Source organism: Chiloscyllium punctatum, chromosome 16 (genome assembly GCF_047496795.1).
Source record: "Chiloscyllium punctatum isolate Juve2018m chromosome 16, sChiPun1.3, whole genome shotgun sequence".
NCBI classification, from domain to species: domain Eukaryota; kingdom Metazoa; phylum Chordata; class Chondrichthyes; order Orectolobiformes; family Hemiscylliidae; genus Chiloscyllium; species Chiloscyllium punctatum.
The window spans coordinates 18414805-18433860 of NC_092754.1; the positions used below are offsets into that span (position 1 = coordinate 18414805).

Consider the following 19056-nt stretch of genomic DNA (forward strand, 5'->3'; position numbering starts at 1 on the left):
CTTTAGAAGTAGTGTCCACTTATCCAAAACAGGAAAATCTTGACACACATTTGTGAGCAAATTCTACATTCTAAGAAATGTCTGTCTTGTCTTTTCTCCCAGACAAATTCAAGAAAACGTAAAGAACAGTACTTCTTCATTGGGCTCAAACAACCTAATCAAAACATGCAATTCAGTAAATTGCAACGCTGAATAGATTAAACAAAGATGTGGATGTCCAAGTAATTTTATCAGAGCCCAACTGCTTCATGATGACATGACTGCGACTGTCTTGAGTAGGAGATCTGAAGCAGATGGCTTCAAAATCTAGACTACTGTCAAGTAAGGTTTGTGGTAGTCCCCAGACTATTTCCAACTTGCTTGACCATAGCTATTTATCTTAAAGATCAACTGCCCTCTAGTGAAAACATTAAATACCCATCTAGATAGAAACTCTAACCACCATCACCTCCATGCCAAAACAGACTAAACTAATCACTTCAGACATCCATGAATTGCAGCTTGTGGATTACTTCAGTGTCACTGGCCACTCTGTAGTAAATTTGCAAGCCATTCTTGATATCTGCAATTCTGCACACAGGAGTTTGGGCCTGTCCTTGTATGTTGCCAAAACAAATCTCATTTAATGAACCCACATCTGGTCAGTCAAATATTTAAGGTATTTTGGAATATTTGAGCAATTTCCATGCCTTCAAAGTCACCTCCCAAAAGATCACCATTGAAGAGGAGATACAACATAGGATTAGCTACACCAGCTCTGCATTCTTCAAACCATGCCCATAAGCTTTCACAACAAAGATCTCTGCAAGACAACAGAAGTTCCAGTGTACACAGCAGTGTAATCACCACATTCCTATACTGAAAAGTAGTAAAATATAAAAGAATGCCAGATAAATTCTTAGTGTCGACATTGCATCTTCTAGATTCAACAGGAGGACTTTTAAACAAACACTAACATCCTACTTGAAGCCAGCTCCACAACTATTTAGACAAAATTCCTGCAAAAGCAAGTTTGATTGACTGGAAACTGTCTAGACGGCTCAAAAGCATCTTCCCAAACCAGGTCATGTTTTCTCAACTCTCAAAGAGACAGTGTTTGAGGGCAGGACAAACAAAAATCTTTAAAATACACTTTGATGTTCTTCTTGAAGCATAACAGCATCGATGTTAATGACTGGAGGCACTTACTACCAATCATTTCAAATGGCAACAAATTGCCCATCAAGCTGAGTTCAAATATGTTAATGATGAGGTAGAACAGTAGCCAAGAAAGAAAGAGGAGAAAGCAATCCTGCACCTCAAAATATTACTATTATGGTATATCCAGTCCCATATACTCAAAGATCTCAGGCTGAGAATAGTTTGTTCAGTCATACAGCAAAACACGTGAATATTGTTTTCGAATCAAGAGACAATCGATGAATAGTTTGAGTAGATAATTTCCTGGAAGAAGAATGGAGATTCCATCAATCAGCAAAGAAAAACACACTGCAGGAAGACCTGACTGTTTTCACGCATCTTTCAATTCTATTTGAGACAAGGTGCCAAAATGATTATCACATAGATGGTCATACATTTTGCAAAGAGGGGACATGTGCACATTTCATTTTTTCTCTTCCTCAGGGAGCCAGTGAGCAACTTTCAGAAAGGTAATGATTGTCACTGCAATAAACAAGGACATTTGTCTGCCACAAGCCTAACTCTCCCTGAAAGCTTCTTGTTCCCAAACCTGTCCTGCAGTCCCACTGCCACAGCTCCAGGACTTAGGCTGTTTGCTGCTCCTCCAATCACAGACTGTTGATAGGCTCACCACTAAGGTTACAGCACCACACAAAAGGAGCAAAAGAATGTCTGATTGGAGGTTTAGCTCCTTGGAAAATCTTCCACTTAATTGTACAGTACTTGAAGATCTCACTTCAAATAAAATATAAATAAAACAAAAAGATTCAAAAACAAAAAAAAACAAAAACAATAAACTTGCACTCAACATTTTTAATCAGTCAACGATCCTGCTAAGGTTATTTAATTATGAGAATAAAGGGAGCTAAATGAGCTTTTCATTTGTCTACCAGTAAAACAGATATTGGGCCATATTCAATGTTCTCGCAGGCCATAGGTTGGCACCTTTAATCTATTAAGATTATGCAATCTATATAACACCCATAGAAGTCTTTCAAACTGTTAAATCAGCAGTTAGTCCTAGAAACTACAGACACAAATCATTTAACTTTGGATCTGCTTGTACTGAACTCTGTTGTGAAATTTACTTAAGTCAAATAAATATAAGCTCAAATCATTTACCATATTATTACTTAAAATTCCAGTTATTGTGAAATTACAGAGCTATGGTGTAACTATGCACAGCATAACTAATTTCTTCTTGATTCTGTATTGTAAGTTCAGATCCTTAAACTTTGACATAATCAAACTAAAAGCACAGTAAGGCAGAAATATTTTCAGAACACTCTTGAAACATAATTTCTATAATTTTACATTTCAGTGATAGTTTCTAAAAGTCTCCAACACTGTTAGAGAGCCCGGAATGGACGAGCTGTTTACAGAAGCATTATTTACAAACTCACTTTGGGGGAAAACATGGAAATTACAACGATCTTCAAAAACTGATGAGAAAGTTTCAACAAGTCTCGCAAAGAACTAACATTCAAAATTACGTAAAAAACTGTCGAAAAGAAAAACACTAATTATAGCACACATAAGAAGCAGACTAGAAGCAATAAAGTGTGAACACTCAAAAACTCAATTATTTAACATTACATTCAAGTTCTAATATCTCGTCCTTTTTCTTTTTTGTCATAGCCATTTGTTAGCAAATCATACTTTACTTCCTCTCTTCTTTTCAAAGTTTTCTCCTATCTCCCTTATCCTCCCATATCTCATCCAAATGGCCATTATTACAAGTCGACAGTGTTTCATACTGACAACCTGTTCAACTGCAATGGTGTCAAAATCTCAAAGATACAACACTGAAATGTGCACTTTCAGTATAACTACTAGATAGGTACTAGGAGTGAAACTCCTAGTCAACACACCTGCCCTTAAACCAGTTGGCAGTAAAGTTCAACTATAGCATCATAAATATAGTTCCTAACTGAGATTAGCTTGCTCAGTAATGATCAGGGATCAAATCTGAAACTGTTCTTATCTGCAGAACTCAAACATTCATTTTTTAAATTATTTAAACTTATTGCAGAATCATAAACAACATTTCTTAATCCTCTGGGAACAGCAAGAGCTATCATGCATCACTTAAACAAGGTTAATCAATCAGTAATATTGTAGCTTGACCTCATTTGACATAATACAGTAGAGCCCCCGCATCTGCAGATTTGGTTTCCGTGGTTTCCCGTGGCCCAAAAATATTACATGGAACATTCCAGAAATAATTCCAGGGGTCTGCCAGGGAGGCAAGTTTCCATTTAAATGAGAAGGTTCACTACTATCTGTGGTTTTGGAGATCCAAGGTAGATCTTGGAATGTATCACCCACAGATACAGGGGGACAACTGTATTTAAAAACGTTTCACTGATGAAAACCGAACTTCACAAAATGCTGTCAGGTGCAATGGAGATCCAGTTCAAAACATCTCCGCAGTGAGAACTATTGCAATGGCACAAATACAAACTAAACACAGTATAGATGAATATGGCAAAATGGCACATGCAGACTATAGCAAAGCACAAATGGAAAGCAAGCTGTGCAATTGTGAAACATGCTGTCTGCAGGAAGTACCTGTAAAACTGCAACTGACGTTTCGGACTCCCATATCGGGCACTTCAGATAGCACAAAAGAAAGAGAGAGTCCATATCATAATTCAAAGAGCAGACATTTCAGAATGCCAACAAAATTTCTCTCATCTAAATAGAGGAAAGTAAGTGTACCATTCCATTTAATTAATTGAATGTACAATTTTTGTAATAGTCTTTTGCAATGGTGCATCTTTACGAATGCTTCTGCGTCACTGGTGTTTTGCTTTTAAGTCATCTACGGCTTGTCCCAAGTAGAGAAAAAGCCACATTTAGCGACAACTTAGTGTTCTCACAGAATACAGGAGAAGAATACGTTTCTAAATGAATTTGAAGAATTGAATACAAGCAAAATGGCTTGACTGGCTATAAACATTAACAGAACTTTAGGGGGAGGAATTGGAGATATATTAATAAAATATAGTCCCAATTTAAAATGGAATTCTCAGAAATGAATGAAAGAAATTGCATTTAAATAATGTATTTTACAATCTCAGGATATTCCAAAGCATGTAATTAAGCATTTCTGAGTTGTGGTCACTGCTACAATCTAAGAAACACTGCAACCAATTCACACTCAGCAAGCTCCAACAAACAATAATGACAAAATAATCTGTTTATGTTAATTAGTGTTAATCTTGCACATTCTTGACCTAAGTGGTTACAATGTACTCATTGATGTGAAACATTGTAAGTCCCTGATTTATGAATATAATTTAGGACATTACACAGAAAAAATTACGAAAAACATTGTATTTCATTAGAATAACTAAACATTTCACTTAAAATTAGTGAAAATAAAAAAGATATGCAAATTTATGAGTGTATATTAGTCCAGTCAGAGAGATGTACTGTACAGAAACAAACCCTTCAGTCCAACTTGACCATGTCAACCGGATATCCCAACCCAATCTCGTCCCACCTGCCAGCACCCTGCCCATATATCTCTAAACCCTTTCATCTACCCATCCAGATGCCTTTGAAATGTTGCAATTGTACCAGCCTCCACCACTTCCTCTGCCAGCTCATTCCATATACGTACCACCATCTACGTGAAAAAGTTGCCCCTTAGGTCGCTTTTATATCTTTACCCTCTCACCCTAAACCTAAGCCCTCTAGTTTTGGACTCCCCCAACCCAGGGGAAGAGACTTTGTCTATTGATCCTATCCATGCCCCTCATGACTTTATAAAGGTCTGTAAGGTCACCCCTCAGCAAAACTCCAGGGAAAACAACCCTAGCCTATTCAACCTCTCCCTTTAGCTGAAATTCTCCAACCCTGGCAACATCCTTATAAATCTTTTCTGAACCCTTTCAAGTTTCACATCTTTCCAATAGGAAGACGACCAGAATTGTACACAATATTCCAAAAGTAGCCTAACCAATGCCACGTACATTGGCAACATGACCTCCCAACTCCTGTACTCAATACTCTGACGAAAAAAACGAAAGCATACCAAATGCCTTCTTCACTAACCTATCTACCTGCGACTCCACTTTCAAGGAGCTATGAACCTACACTCCAAGCTCTAACACTCCCTAGGACCCTACCCATTAAGTGTATATTAAGATTTGTTTGCCCAAAATGCAGCAACTCGTATTTATTTAAATTAAACTCCATCTGCCACTTCTCAGCCCATTGGCCCATCTGATCAAGATCCCATTGTACTTTAAGGTAACCTTCTTCGCTGTCCAGTACACTTCCAATTTTGGTGTCATCTGCCAACTTACTAACGATACCTCTTATGCTCACACCCAAATCATTTATATAAATGATGAAAAGTAGTGGACCCAGCATCGATCCTTGTGGCACTCCACTGGTCACAGCCTCCAGTCTGAAAAACAACCCTCCCTCACCACCCTCTGTCTTCTATCTTCTATCTTTGAGCCAGTACTGTATCCAAATGGCTAGCTGTCCCTGCATTCCATGAGGTCTAATCTTGTTAACCAGTCTCGTATGGGGAACCTTGCTGAACCCATTACTGAAGTTCATATAGATCACGTCTACCACTCTGCCCTCATCAATCCTCTTTGTCACTTTTTCAAAAAAACTCAATCAAGTTTGAGAGGCATGATTTCGCATGGACACAGCCATAGAACATAGAACAATACAGCACAGAACAGGACCTTCGGCCCACGATGTTGTGCCGAACTTCTAACCTAGATTAAGCACCCATCCATGTACCTATCCAAATGCTGCTTAAAGGTCGCCAATGATTCTGACTCTACCACTCCCACGGGCAGCGCATTCCATGCCCCCACCACTCTCTGGGTAAAGAACCCACCCCTGACATCTCCCCTATACCTTCCACCCTTCACCTTAAATTTATGTCCCCTTGTAACACTCTGTTGTACCCGGGGAAAAAGCCATGTTGACTATCCCTTTCCAAATACATTTACATCCTGTCCCTCAAGATTCCCTCCAACAATTTGCCCACCAGCGACATCAGGCTCACCAGCCTATAGTTCCCTGACTTGTCCTTACCACCCTTATTAAACAGTGGCACCATGTTAGCCAACCTCCAGTCTTCCGGCACCGCACCTGTGACAATCGAAGATATAAATGTCCCAGCACGGGGCCCAGCAATTACTTCCCTGGCTTCCCACAGAGTTCTAGGGTACACCTGATCGTGTCCTGGAGGTTTACCCACTTTCATGTGTTTGAAGACATCCAGCACTTTCTCCTCGTAATATGGACATTTTTCAAGAGGGCACCATCTATTTCCTTACATTCTATATTATTCATGTCCTTTTCCACAGTAAACACTGATGCAAAATACTCATTTAGTATCTCCCCTATCTCCTGCGGTTCCACACAAAGGCTGCCTTGCTGATCTTTGAGAGGACCTATTCTCTCTCTATTTACCCTTTTGTCCTTAATGGATTTGAAAACTCCTTTGGATTCTCCTTACCTCTATTTACCAAAGCTATCTCATGTCCCCTTTTTGCCCTCCTGATTTCCCTTTTAAGTATACTCCTACTGCCTTTATACTCTAAGGATTCATTTGATCTAATCTTGTCTATACCTTACATAGGCTTCCTTCTTTTTCTTAATCAAACCCTCAATTTCTTTAGTCATCCAGCATTCCCTATACCTACCAGCCTTTCCTTTCACCCCGATAGGAATATACTGTCTCTGGATTCTCGTTATCTCATATCTTCACATTTTCCAGCCGTCCCTTTACCTGTGAACATCTGCTCCCAATCAGCTTTTAAAAGGTCTTGCCTAATACTGTCAAAATTGGCCTTCCTCCAATTTAGAACTTTGACTTTTAGACCTGGTCTATCCTTTTCCATCACTATTTTAAATCTAATAGAATTATGGTCGCTGGCCCCAAGTGCACCCCCACTGACACCTCAGTCACCTGACCTGCCTTATTTCCCAAGAGTAGGTCCGGTTTTGCACCTTCTCTAGTAGGGTACATCCACATACTGAATCAGAAAATTGTCTTGTACACACTTGAGAAATTCCTCTCCATCTAAACCCTTAACACTATGGCAGTCCCAGTCTATGTTTGGAAAGTTAAAATCCCCTACCATAACCATCCTATTATTTTTACAGATAAGTGAGATCTCCTTACAAATTTGTTTCTTAATTTCCCTCTGACTATTAAATGGTCTATAATATAATCCCAATAAAGAGATCATCCCTTTCTCATTTCTCAATACAACCCAAATAACTTCCGCAGATGCATTTCTGGAAATACTCTCCCTCAGCACAGCTGTAATGTTATCCCTTATCAAAAACACCACTCCCCCTCCTCTCTTGCCTCCCTTTCTGTCCTTCCTGTAGCATTTGTATCCTGGAACATTAAGCTGCCAGTCCTGTCCATCCCCGAGCCATGTTTCCGTAATTGCTATGATATCCCAGTTCCATGTTCTTAACCATGCCCTGAGTTCATTTGCCTTCTCTTTTAGGCCTCTAGCATTGAAATAAATCCAGTTAAATTTATCAGCCCTACCTTGTTCTCCGCTTTGTCCCTACATGCCCTGACTGTTTGACTAGTTTCTGTTCTCAACTGTACCAGTCTCAGATTGATCTCTTTCCTCACTATCTCTCTGGCCCGCTCCCCCCGCCCCACTTACTAGTTTAAATCCTCCTGAGCAGCTCTAGCAAATCTCCCTGCTAGAGTATATTAGTCCCCTTCCAATTCAGGTGCAATCTGTCCTTCTTGTACAGGTCACTTCTACCCTAAAACAGTTTCCAATGATCCAAAATTCTCCCATACACCAGCTCCTCAGCCATGCATTCATCTGCTCTATCCTCCTATTGCTTCTCTCACTAGCGCACAGCACTGGGCGTAATCCACAAATTACTACTCTCGAAGACCTCCTTTTTAAATTTCGGCCTAACTCTCTATAATCTCCCTTCACAATCTCATCTTTTTCCCTTCCTATGTCATTGGTTCCAATGTGTACAATGACCCCCTGCTAGTGCCTTTCCCCCTTGAGAACATACTCCACCCTCTCAGAGGCATGCTTGATCCTGGCACCAGGGAGGCAACACACCGTTCTGATTTTTCACTGCTGGCCACATAAACGTCTGTCTGTGCCTTGGACGAGGGAATCTCTGAACACAATTTATCTCTTGGAAGCAGATGCATCCCTCATTGCGTTCGAGCCAGTCTCAATACCAGAAACTTGGCTATTCGTGCTATATTCCCCTGAGAATCCATCACCCCCTTCATTTTCCAAAACAGCATACCTGTTTGAAATGGGAATAGCCACAGAAGACTCCTCTACTACCTGCCTACCTCTCAACTTTCCTGGAGTTAACCCATATATGTGACTGTACCTACGACTTTTCTCCCTTCCTATTACTGCCATCCATCGCATCCCCTTGCTCTTGTAAATTCCTCATTGCTTCTAACTGTCTCTCCAATTGATCCATTCGATTTGATAGAATTCCCAAATAACTGCATCTGTTGCAGATATAACCCTCAGTAACATGTAAGTGCTCCCTAAACTCCCACTTCTGACAAGAAGAGCATATCACTCCAGCAAAGGCCATTTTTACTTCTTTTAATCTACAGACCCAGAAAATAACACAATATTATTTCTCTACAAAACACTGCTCCAGGCTAACTTCATACTTATGGCTTATATTTTTAAGTTTAATCAAGAGACTTATCTCAATATAACATATAATCAAGAAAGTCTACTCACTACTGCAGACTTACCGTATGGCCACAGCTAAAATATTCACTTCTGTTTCTGTGCTGTGACCTCGCCCAAATAGGTTCCTCCAAGATTAGTTGTGAATTTCACTGATTGTTAATTTTCCCAGATGCACTCGATGTCCAGTGATACATGAATTCAAACAGCAAAGGCAGTAACTGTGCAGGTTCACTGCTGTGTCAGGGAGCAGTGTGGGTCTCTCTCTCCTCCCCCCACCGCACTGACCTCACCATGTGTGTTCCTCTCCCTTTTAAAAGTGCTGTTGTTTTGACTTTTTTTTCACCAAAGTTCCAAAACAATGCTACATCATAGAAAACATTAATTGCTGATCCTGGAATTTGAGGAAATCATCTCCAACACCTAAAATGTCTCAAAAAAAAAGGAGCAACCTACTACAGCCAAAAAATTTTCCCATCCTCCATCTTGGATTACCCAGAATAGTGTATGTGAATCGTTTTCCAACTTGCGCGTTATACCAGTGCACAATTATAAATAACATACTTATGAAGATCAATGCAACAATCGATAAGGAAGCTAACTAACTCATTCACAAACTTTGGTTTTGCAGGTAAAAGTGATAATAAAATATATTATGTTGTATTATCAATGTTAACCCAGATCCCAATGGGGGAGAAAAATACAAATTTAAATCAAATTCCCATTGAAGAAAGAAAGAAAGAGTGACACACTAACAATTACAATAAAAAGCAATGAACCATTTGTAAATTTGGACAAAAATATTCTCAATTTCTGGTCTTCGTATACGTGGCAAAAAATCAGAAATAAGGGAAATAAAATATAAATTACAAATAGGAATTATATTTGCTGAATATAAATAAACAGAACCAAGTCAACAAAAATCATTACTAGTATTTAGGAATATATGTTCAAAACATGTTTTAATTTTTAAAAGGTGCATGACCAGTCTTACAATGTCACAAATAATTTGGTGCTCACTGTTCAAAGAAAAATGATTTTATTAAATTACAATATAATTTAAACTACTAGAAAAACTTGATCTATTGCAATAGTGGAAAATAGCATTGGTCAACAACTTTAAAATGGGAACTGGCTATAAAATAACATAGCAGCTGCAAGGAGCCAGGATTGCAATTAGGTCAAACCCATTTCAATATATTCGATGGATGCGACTGTCACCATGACATAGTTGCTGACTGTGAATTTAAGAAATAATTGCTCCTCAAAACAAACATTGAAATTTGAAGGAGAAAGCAAAGATTTTTCAACAGCCAAGATATTTTTCTATAAAGTTTTCTGTAAAGTTTGCATACTTTACAGCTGTTGTTAACTATTTTTGAACACCAGAGCAAATTCATCAATATGTTCCATTTCTAATTGATCACAGTTTGTGAATTTTTGTTTCATCAAGGTTATCCTACAATAAGGAAAAGTAGATTAAGCCTCTCTTTGAAGAGGTAACCTTAAATCATGCTGCTCTTCATTCACACTTAGAAATTGCACACCTGAAATCAGAATAAAAATCATAGGTCAATGTCAAACTCCATATCCCGTCCCTGGAAGAGTTTTTTTTTGCTGAGAATGTCTGTTAGGCAATGAAGTATTTTTCAGAAACTATGGTGTCACTGATCTAACCATCCTACATGGCTGCTCACACATTGGGTGGAAACACAAGTCTCAGGTCATGTTAGAAGGATTCTCAAATTTGCAAAGTAGGATAAGACAAGACTGAAACACAAAGAAGTAAAATCTATACAGCCATCACATTGGCAACAAGGTATCCTGCTTTATTTAGGAAGATTAAGAGACCAAAAGCAGACAGTTAAATTTCAAACATATAAAACTATCAACATAGAAAAAACAAAAATTCATAAGACTTAACGTCAGTAATAATTGCATTTCTGATATAATTCCTTTTAGCTTAAATGCTTTAATTATTTCTGGATATTGTCTTGCATTATGTTTAGCTAGGTAACTTTCTGTAAAACTGTACGTGTTAAAAGAAACTTCTACAACATAATATTCTAATCAACTTTAAGATTTTATTGAATTTAGAGAGAACTTCAAATGAGGAAATACTGAAACACAATACAAAAGATTTCAGAGTAATGAATTATTGAAAAGGACCAAAGGAATGTGGTTGGATTATTTCCATTGAAGAATACTAACCAGTTTCTCTCAACTAAATGAAAATGAACAATGATTACAGAAGTCTGTCAACACAATTTTTAAAAAAATTCATTTGTAAGATGTGGGCATTTCTAGCTGGCCAGCATTTATTGCCTATCCTGGTTATCCTGGAGAAGGTGGTGGTGAGCTGCCTTCTTGAACATTTGCAGTCCACCTACTGTGGGTTGACCCACAATGCCATTAGGAAGGGAATTCCAGGACTTTGACCTAGCTAAGTGATGAACAGCAATGTATTTCAAAGTCAGGACAGTGAGTGGCTCAGAGGGAAATTTGAAGGTGGTGGCATTCCCATATAAATGCAGCCCTTGTCCTTCTAGATGGAAGCGGCCATGTGTTTGGAAGGTGTTGTTTGAGGATCTTTGGTGAATTTCTGCCCTGTACTGTATCTTGTAGTAACACACACTGCTGTTACTGAGTGTCAGTGGTTAAGGGAGTTGATGCTTGTGGCTATAGTACCAATCAAGAGGGCTGCTTTGACCTAGATGGTGTCAAGCGTCTTGAGTGTCGTTGGAGCTGGACCCAACCAGGCAAGTGGGAGTATTCCATCACATTCCTGACTCGTGCTCTTTGGATGGTGGACAGGCTTTAAGGAGTCATAAGGCGAATCACTTACTGTAATATTCCTAGCTTCTCACCTGCTCTTGTAGCCAGTGTTTATGTGGTGAGTTAGTTGAGTTTCTGGTCAATGATAATCTCCCAGTCTGTTGATAGTGGGGGATTCAGCAATGGTAACACCATTGAATGTCAAGGGGCGGTGGTTAGATTGTCCCTTATTCCCGATGGTCATAGCTTGGCACTTATGTGGCGCAAATGTTACTTGCCACTTGTCAGCCCAAACCTGGATACTGTCCAGACTAATGGGACAGTAATTGGCTGGGTTGGATTGGTCCTGCTTTTTACATATAGGACATACCTGGGCAATTTACCTCACTGCCGGTGAGATGCCAGTGTTCTGTACTAGAACAGCTAGATGGCTTTACCAAGTTGACACCTAAATCTTCAGGTATGCTTGGTGCTGCTCCTGCATGCCCTCTTGTACCCTCCAGTGTTGCATTTGAACATTGACTGCTTCAGTATCTGAACAGTCACAAATGGGGCTGAACATTGTTGAACATCCTCACTTCTGATGGAGGGAAGGTCATTGGTGAAGTAGCTGAAGATGGTTGGGCCAAGGACAATACTTTGAGAAACTCCTGCAATTATGACCTGGAGCTGAGATGACTGACCTCCAACGGCCATGACCCTCTTCCTATGTGTCAGATGTGACTCCAACCACCATTGATTCCAATTTTACTAGGGTTCCTTGATGCCACCCTTGATGTCAAGGGCTGTTACTCTTACCTCACCTCTGGAAATCAGTTCTTTTGCCCATGTTTGTAATGAGGTCCGGAGATGAGAGACCCTGGCGGAACCCAAACTGGGTGTCATTGAGCAGGTTAGTGCTGCTCGATAGTAAAGTGATTGAAGATGTTGTCAGCAATACTGTGGTCAGCAGTAGACTGATGGGGCAGTAATTGGCCTGGTTGGATTTGTCCTGCGTTTTATGTACAGGACGTATTTGGGCAATTATCCCCATTGTCGGGGAGATGCCAGTGTTCTGTACTAGAACAGCTTAGCGAGGGGAGTGGCATCTTCTGAAGCACAAGTCTATTGCCGGAATATTGTCAGAGACTATAGCCTTTGTAGTATCCAGTGTCTTCAACCGTTTTTTTGATATCATGTGGAGTGAATCGAATTGGCTGAAGACTGGTATCTGTAAATGCTGGGGATCACTGGAGGAAGCAGTGATGGATCATCCACTTGACATTTCTGGCTGAAGATTGCTACAAATGCTTCAGTCTTATCTTTTGCACTGATGTTCTACTCTCTTCCATCATTGAGAATGGGGATATGTTTTGTACAACCTCCTCCTCCAGTGCATTGTTTGACTGTCCACCACCATTCACAACTGGATGTGGCAGGACCCCAGAACTTACATCTGATCTTTGGTTGTGGGATTGCTTAGCTTTGTCTATCACTTGTTGCTTATACTACTTGGCATGCAAGTAGTTGATGGCTTTACCAGGTTGATACCTCATTTTCAGATACACCTGGTGCTGCTCCTGCATGCCATCTTGCACTCTCCAGTGAACCAGGTTTGATCCCATGGCTTGATGGCAATGGTTGAGTGGAGAATATGACAGGCCATAAGATTACAGATTGGGCTGGTGTATTCTGCTGCTGTTGATGGACCACAGCACCTCATGGATGCCCAGTCTTGAGTTGCCAGATCTGTCCCATTTCACATTGTGTTAGTGCCACACAATACAATGGAGGATATTCTTTATGTGAAGGCAGGACTGTCTCCACAAGGACTCTGCGGTGGTCAATTGTACTGATACAATGAGATCTGCTATAATGTGGAAGTTCAGTTCTCGTGCAATCCAGTGTTAAGAAAATCATGTAATAGCAGCATCATATGAACTAATGGGGCCAGAATCATGTTAGAACCCAAACACACTTGAAAATTTGGACTTAGGAAACAGTGTCGCCAATTCGTCAATTGTGTTATAGCAAATTCTTGTTAACAAAACGCGTAAAATAGCACAATGACCTGTACTGTCATCGACAGATACATCTGCAGCTGGCAGACTGGTAAGACTGAGGTCAAAGTATGCTTTTCCCTGTTGCTGGTTCCCTCACTACTTGCCGCAGATGCAGTCTATCAACTATGTCCTTGAGGACCCAACCAGATCAATCTGTAGTATTGCTGCTGAGCCACTCTTGGTGGTGGACATTGAAAGCACCCACCCAGAGTACATTTTGTGCCCCTGCCATCCTCGATGCTTTGTCAAGTGTTGTTCAATGTGGAGTACCACCGATTCATCAGCTGAGGACAGTACGTGGCAATCAGGAAATTTCCTTGCCCATGTTTAACCTGAAACCATGAGACTGCATGGGATCCAGAGTCAATGTTGAGGACTCCTGGAGCAACTCCCTCCCAACTGTATATCACCATGTCAGGTCTGTTCTACAGGAGAGACAGGGCATATCAAGGGATGGTGATGGTGATTTCTGGGACACTGTCTGAAAGGTATGATTCCACGAGTATGACTGTGCTAAATTGTTGCTCAACTAGTCTATGACAGCTCTTCCAATTTTGACACTAGCCCCCAGATGTGAGTGAGGAGGACTGTGCAGGGTCGACCGTTTTGGCCACTGTCTTTTCCGATGCTTAGGTCAATGCCAGGTGTTCCGTCCAATTTTTCATTTCTTTGAGACACTGTAGCAACTGGTACAACTGAATGGCTTGCTCGGCCATTTTAGAGGGCAATTGAGAGTCAACCACATTATAGGTCTGACGTCAAATTACTTGCCCACCAGTCAGTGGAGTACCAAAAGGGTAGCAAATTAGTACCACAGATATAGATTTTGAGTCTTCCATTATAGTTAAATATTGCATTTTTATCAATAAGTTCTGTTAGAATTCTAAATACAAGACTGACAGTACACTGGGTCACAGGAAAAGCAAAGTGAAATTATATAAATGTATTTTCAATAGGTAGTGTGCATATTTCATAACTTTTATTTATACACATATTACACAATTTATGTTTAGCACAAATTGTGTACAACATTATAAAATTCTGATCATAACATTGAGAAGTTAAAGACTATGAATCACTTAACACATCCTCAGTAATTTACAAAAGCAAGAATTTCTGCAAGCAGGTTCCCGAAATGGAGATAGAAATTTGTAGTACACATCAGCCCCTTGTGGGCTGCAGGAGAAAATGCACCAGGAACAAAAGATCACAGGAAAATCTGTCATCTATGGCCCAATAATTACTACTACGTCCAGCACAGTTGATCAAGTCAACAGATACAGAAAATTTCAGGCTAACTTGAACTTCAAAGCAATTCAATTGAGAGAAAATCAGTTAATAATTGTAGTCTACCCATTTGAGCACTATTAAGCAACTTCTACTTCAATTCCTCCTCTCACAGGTTCAGAAGTTTTCAGGTTTTTTAAAACCCAAAGCTGCTGTTTTCAAACATCTTTTTGCTTTTTTCTTTCGGTGCCATCACTTCACTGTGATGTCCTACACTCAGCTGGAGCACCTAATCTGATTCAACACACATGGCAGCAGTCCACTCAAACGGGTCTTAATAAAAATTAGCACTTTAAAGTGCATGATGAACTGCATAAACAAGACAAATTGGCATCAATTAGCTGAAGCAAGTTGAAAACCAATCAGATCTTCTTGGAGAATAAGGAAACAGTAAATCAAACAACTTAGAACTTTGCCCCTCTAGATTGATTTGTCTTAACATTCTTTTTAACAAATCTCTTGAACACCATGCTAAATAAAGTCAAATTCAACCAAAATATTACCATCAGGATTGTATTCCATTCTTTGTCCCATTCCCATATCAAAACTATTCTTGTCAATCTCCAGTGCTCCTTGATTGTCAAAGTGTTTAATGCAAAATTCTCATTTTCACTTACAAACCCTTCACAACCTTGCTTTTGTCTGATTTTCTGACCTCCTACTGCCTTTTCCTTTTGGTTGCAGTCTTTGCTCAGTGGTAGCCCACCCCTGAGCTAAAAGAAACACATGACCAAGAATAGATCATTCAGTGTCAGAGCTTGCTCCATCATTCAGTAAGCTCATGACTGATCTGTGTTGCAATTTCATCTACCTTCCTTGGTTGGTCATGTGCTCAAACCCCAAACTAGATATTTGATGATGTTTAATATTTTATATTTAATATCTTCAACCAAGACTTTGATACTTGTTTCTAAAATTGCATCCTTTCATGCAGCAGCAATTTTCCCTTAACCCCTGAAATGCCTTAGAATATTTATTTGCATTACCCACACCATATATAGCAAACTTTGTTTTAACCAGCACTTGATGAACCAACACTCTCAATAAACTGGCAAAAGTATATATCTGAAATACCAGAACTTTATTACTACGATCGTGAGAAGGTCCAAATAGTCAGCTAAGAGTGAGTAAGAGGGCTCTCTGCTGTTAAGTTTTATTTAAGTCAAAGATGCATTATTACTTAAGTGGTTTATGCTGTAAATAAAGTAAAATAGTTAGGTTTATACTCCACGTATTACATTTCTATTATTTTACATTAATTATGTGGACCTCATGATCAACTGGAATATTCGATTAACTGGCACAATCCTGGTCCCATAGATGCCTGTTAATAAAACATTTGCTCAACGTACAAGTGCCTCACCTGATGTAACTGTGACATCACTAAATCATGCCTGGAAAGTTTGCAGCCTATTGGAGGTCATGATGCTCACCTGTAAATCATGCCCGGAGAGCCTGTCTGTCTTAGGGAAAGTCGAGCTGGAGAGTCCGTGGTTGATTCTGGATACATCAGGTCAACAGCTTCAGTCAAAGGTATGTTGTTATTTTCTCACACTGTCACTTGCAAAACCTAAAGCGACACAAAATTGGAGACAAAGACATTAGGAACTACATTTTCAGACAAAAGATCTTTACTTGACTAAATGTAGATGGGTGTTATAAAGACAACACCTTGTGTGTTCATGTGTGGCACAATCAACATACTGAATGGGATAGATTCATAATGGATCCAGAAAGGTCAAAACTGAGCATTCATGAGGTACTGTAATTCAGCAGTAGCATCAACTGTCCACCACAATCTGAATAAAATCTCAGACAGGTCCTAACTCTCAATCGAATATTACCATCATTGGTTCAATGGGAAGTGTAAGAAAGCATGCCAAGAGCAGCATCAGTTTTGTCTAAAGGGCAAAGCTAAAACAGAAGACTTTTTCAAGCTAAACAATAGAAGCAATGTGTTAAACAGCGAGTAAATAATCCTACAACCAAATTAAACACAGGTATGAATGCTAGTGGTCAACAGAACTAATAGAGGCAGGTGGTTTTATGTACATCCATCCTCAATAATGGTGTACCCTAGCATGCAAGTGTAAAATATGAGTTGTTGTATTCACAACCATTTTCAGTTAGAAATGCCAAATGGATGATCCATCTTGGACTTGACCGATGGCCACCTGCACCCCCAGCATAATAGCTGCTATTCAGATAATTTAGTTGACTCTTTATGATATTAAAAACCAGTTACGCTCAAAAACTATGGGGTTTGACAATATTTTGGCTGTAATGCTCCAAAACTAGCCACATGATCCAGCTCTACATAGTGGCTCAGTGGTTAGCACTGCTGCCTCACAGCACCAGGGTCCCAGGTTCGATTCCAGCCTCAGGCGACTGATCGTGTGGAGTTTGCACATTCTCCCCGTGTCTGCATGGGTTTCCTCTGGGTGCTCCGGTTTCCTCCCACAGTCCAAAGATGTGCACGTCTGGTGAATTGGCCATGCTAAATTGTCCGTAGTGTTAGGTAAAGGGGTAAATGTACGGGAATGGGTGGGTTACGCTTTGGCGGGTCGGTGTGGACTTGTTGGGGCCGAAGGGTCTGTTTCCACACTGTAAGTAATCTAATCTAAGATAGGATCACTCCCACTGCACCACAAGAGTCCTGTAACCATCAATTTCCTCCTTTTTTAAACGTAAGGGTGAAAGCTTACAGGGCTCTGAGTGATGTTGGCTGAAGATGAGATTTGTGGCAGTAACCGATAAGAGGCCCAACGAGGCTTATCTCAATGCTGGGAGCATTGCACTGCAACTTGTAGACATTTTCTAATCAAACTGTTCAGATATGGTGGTACACATCGCTGGAGCAGGTGGGACTTGAAAACCATCACTTCAACACAAAGCCCTACAACAATTCCCAAAGAAATGAGGTAAACACTTCCAGCTGGCTATGATAACTACAACTTTTTACTTGCTCCAAAGTATTTTCATGTCGCTTAGGACATACAGCATTTCGGAGCATGATCGCAAGCACCAACCACATGTAGTTCAAGGAAAGGTGGAGGAAGAAAGAGACTGCAAGGTGTTGGATGTGGACGGGAGGAGGCTGCAAAGCAGAGGGATGATGTTTCAAATGCCTGAAACTTGTTGGTCTTCCAGAACAAGGAGTTGACACCAACTGAGTGTTACAGACTGGCACATTCGAAGGTGCAGGCCTACATGCTGAGAGACACACTGAAACTTGGGGCACAGTGGAGAAAGACTATTGTCTGAAGTTTTCCTGCAGAAGGTAAATGGGAGGTCCGTTCAGTTATTAGACCCCCCCCTAGTGCCTCAAATAAATGTAAATATTAGTATTACATGTGTAAGAGAGGTCTTTAGTGTTTTGGATAGAGTCAAAGTCCAAGATTTTGCTTGCTTACTTTTTTGTGACTATATGTATCATATATAGACAAAGAATTTTTTCATGAATGAAATACAATTTTGAAATAAAAAAAGGCCAGAGAGAGAAGCAAATTGTTGTGTGAGGGCGATGGAAGGGAGAGACAGAGAATCTGCAAAGGCAGGAAGGAGACAAAAGCTGTAAGTGGGATGTGGTTGAAAAGGAAAGACGCATGAGAGAGAACATGTTTAAACCTATCAGAGGAATACGCTATTAACTGGAAGACAGGAAATCCCTGACGTAATGAATTCCTTGCAAAGGATATGGAATCTCTAGCTTGTGGCTGCTTTATTCTTTAAAAATCATTCACAGGATGGGGGAGTCATTGGCTACACCACCATTTATTATCCATCCCTCATTTTCTGGAGGGGATTTAAGAGTCAACCACACTGCTGTTGTCTGAAGTCACATGTAGGCTAAACCAGGTAAGGAGGGCAGTTTCCTTTCCTAAAGGACATCAGTGAACCAAATAGGTTTTCCAAATAGGTTTTTCTCACAATCAAAATTGGATTCATGGTTATCATCAGACTCTTAATTCCAGATTTTTATTCAATTTAAAATCCACTATTTACCATGGCAATATTTGAACTCAGCTCCCCAGAATATTACTTGGGTCTCTGGATTAACAGCCCAGAGGTAG

The 19056-nt window shown here is 39.9% G+C and overlaps 1 protein-coding gene across 9 annotated transcripts in view; it reads right to left on the minus strand.

Moving 5' to 3' along the window:
* Positions 1 to 19056, minus strand: part of kcnab2a (potassium voltage-gated channel subfamily A regulatory beta subunit 2a) — a 268478-nt gene that overhangs the window by 142837 nt on the left and 106585 nt on the right. For 7 of the 9 annotated variants that reach the window (XM_072586347.1, XM_072586338.1, XM_072586342.1 and 4 more), the window contains exons 2-3: positions 16417 to 16553; positions 3751 to 3792 (exon numbers count right to left, since the gene is read on the minus strand). In XM_072586347.1, coding sequence (XP_072442448.1) covers positions 3751 to 3792; positions 16417 to 16493 — 119 coding nt within the window. In that variant the 5' untranslated portion in view covers positions 16494 to 16553. The remainder of the gene's footprint in view (positions 1 to 3750; positions 3793 to 16416; positions 16554 to 19056) is intronic. The other 2 variants (XM_072586348.1, XM_072586346.1) reach the window with 1 other exon arrangement.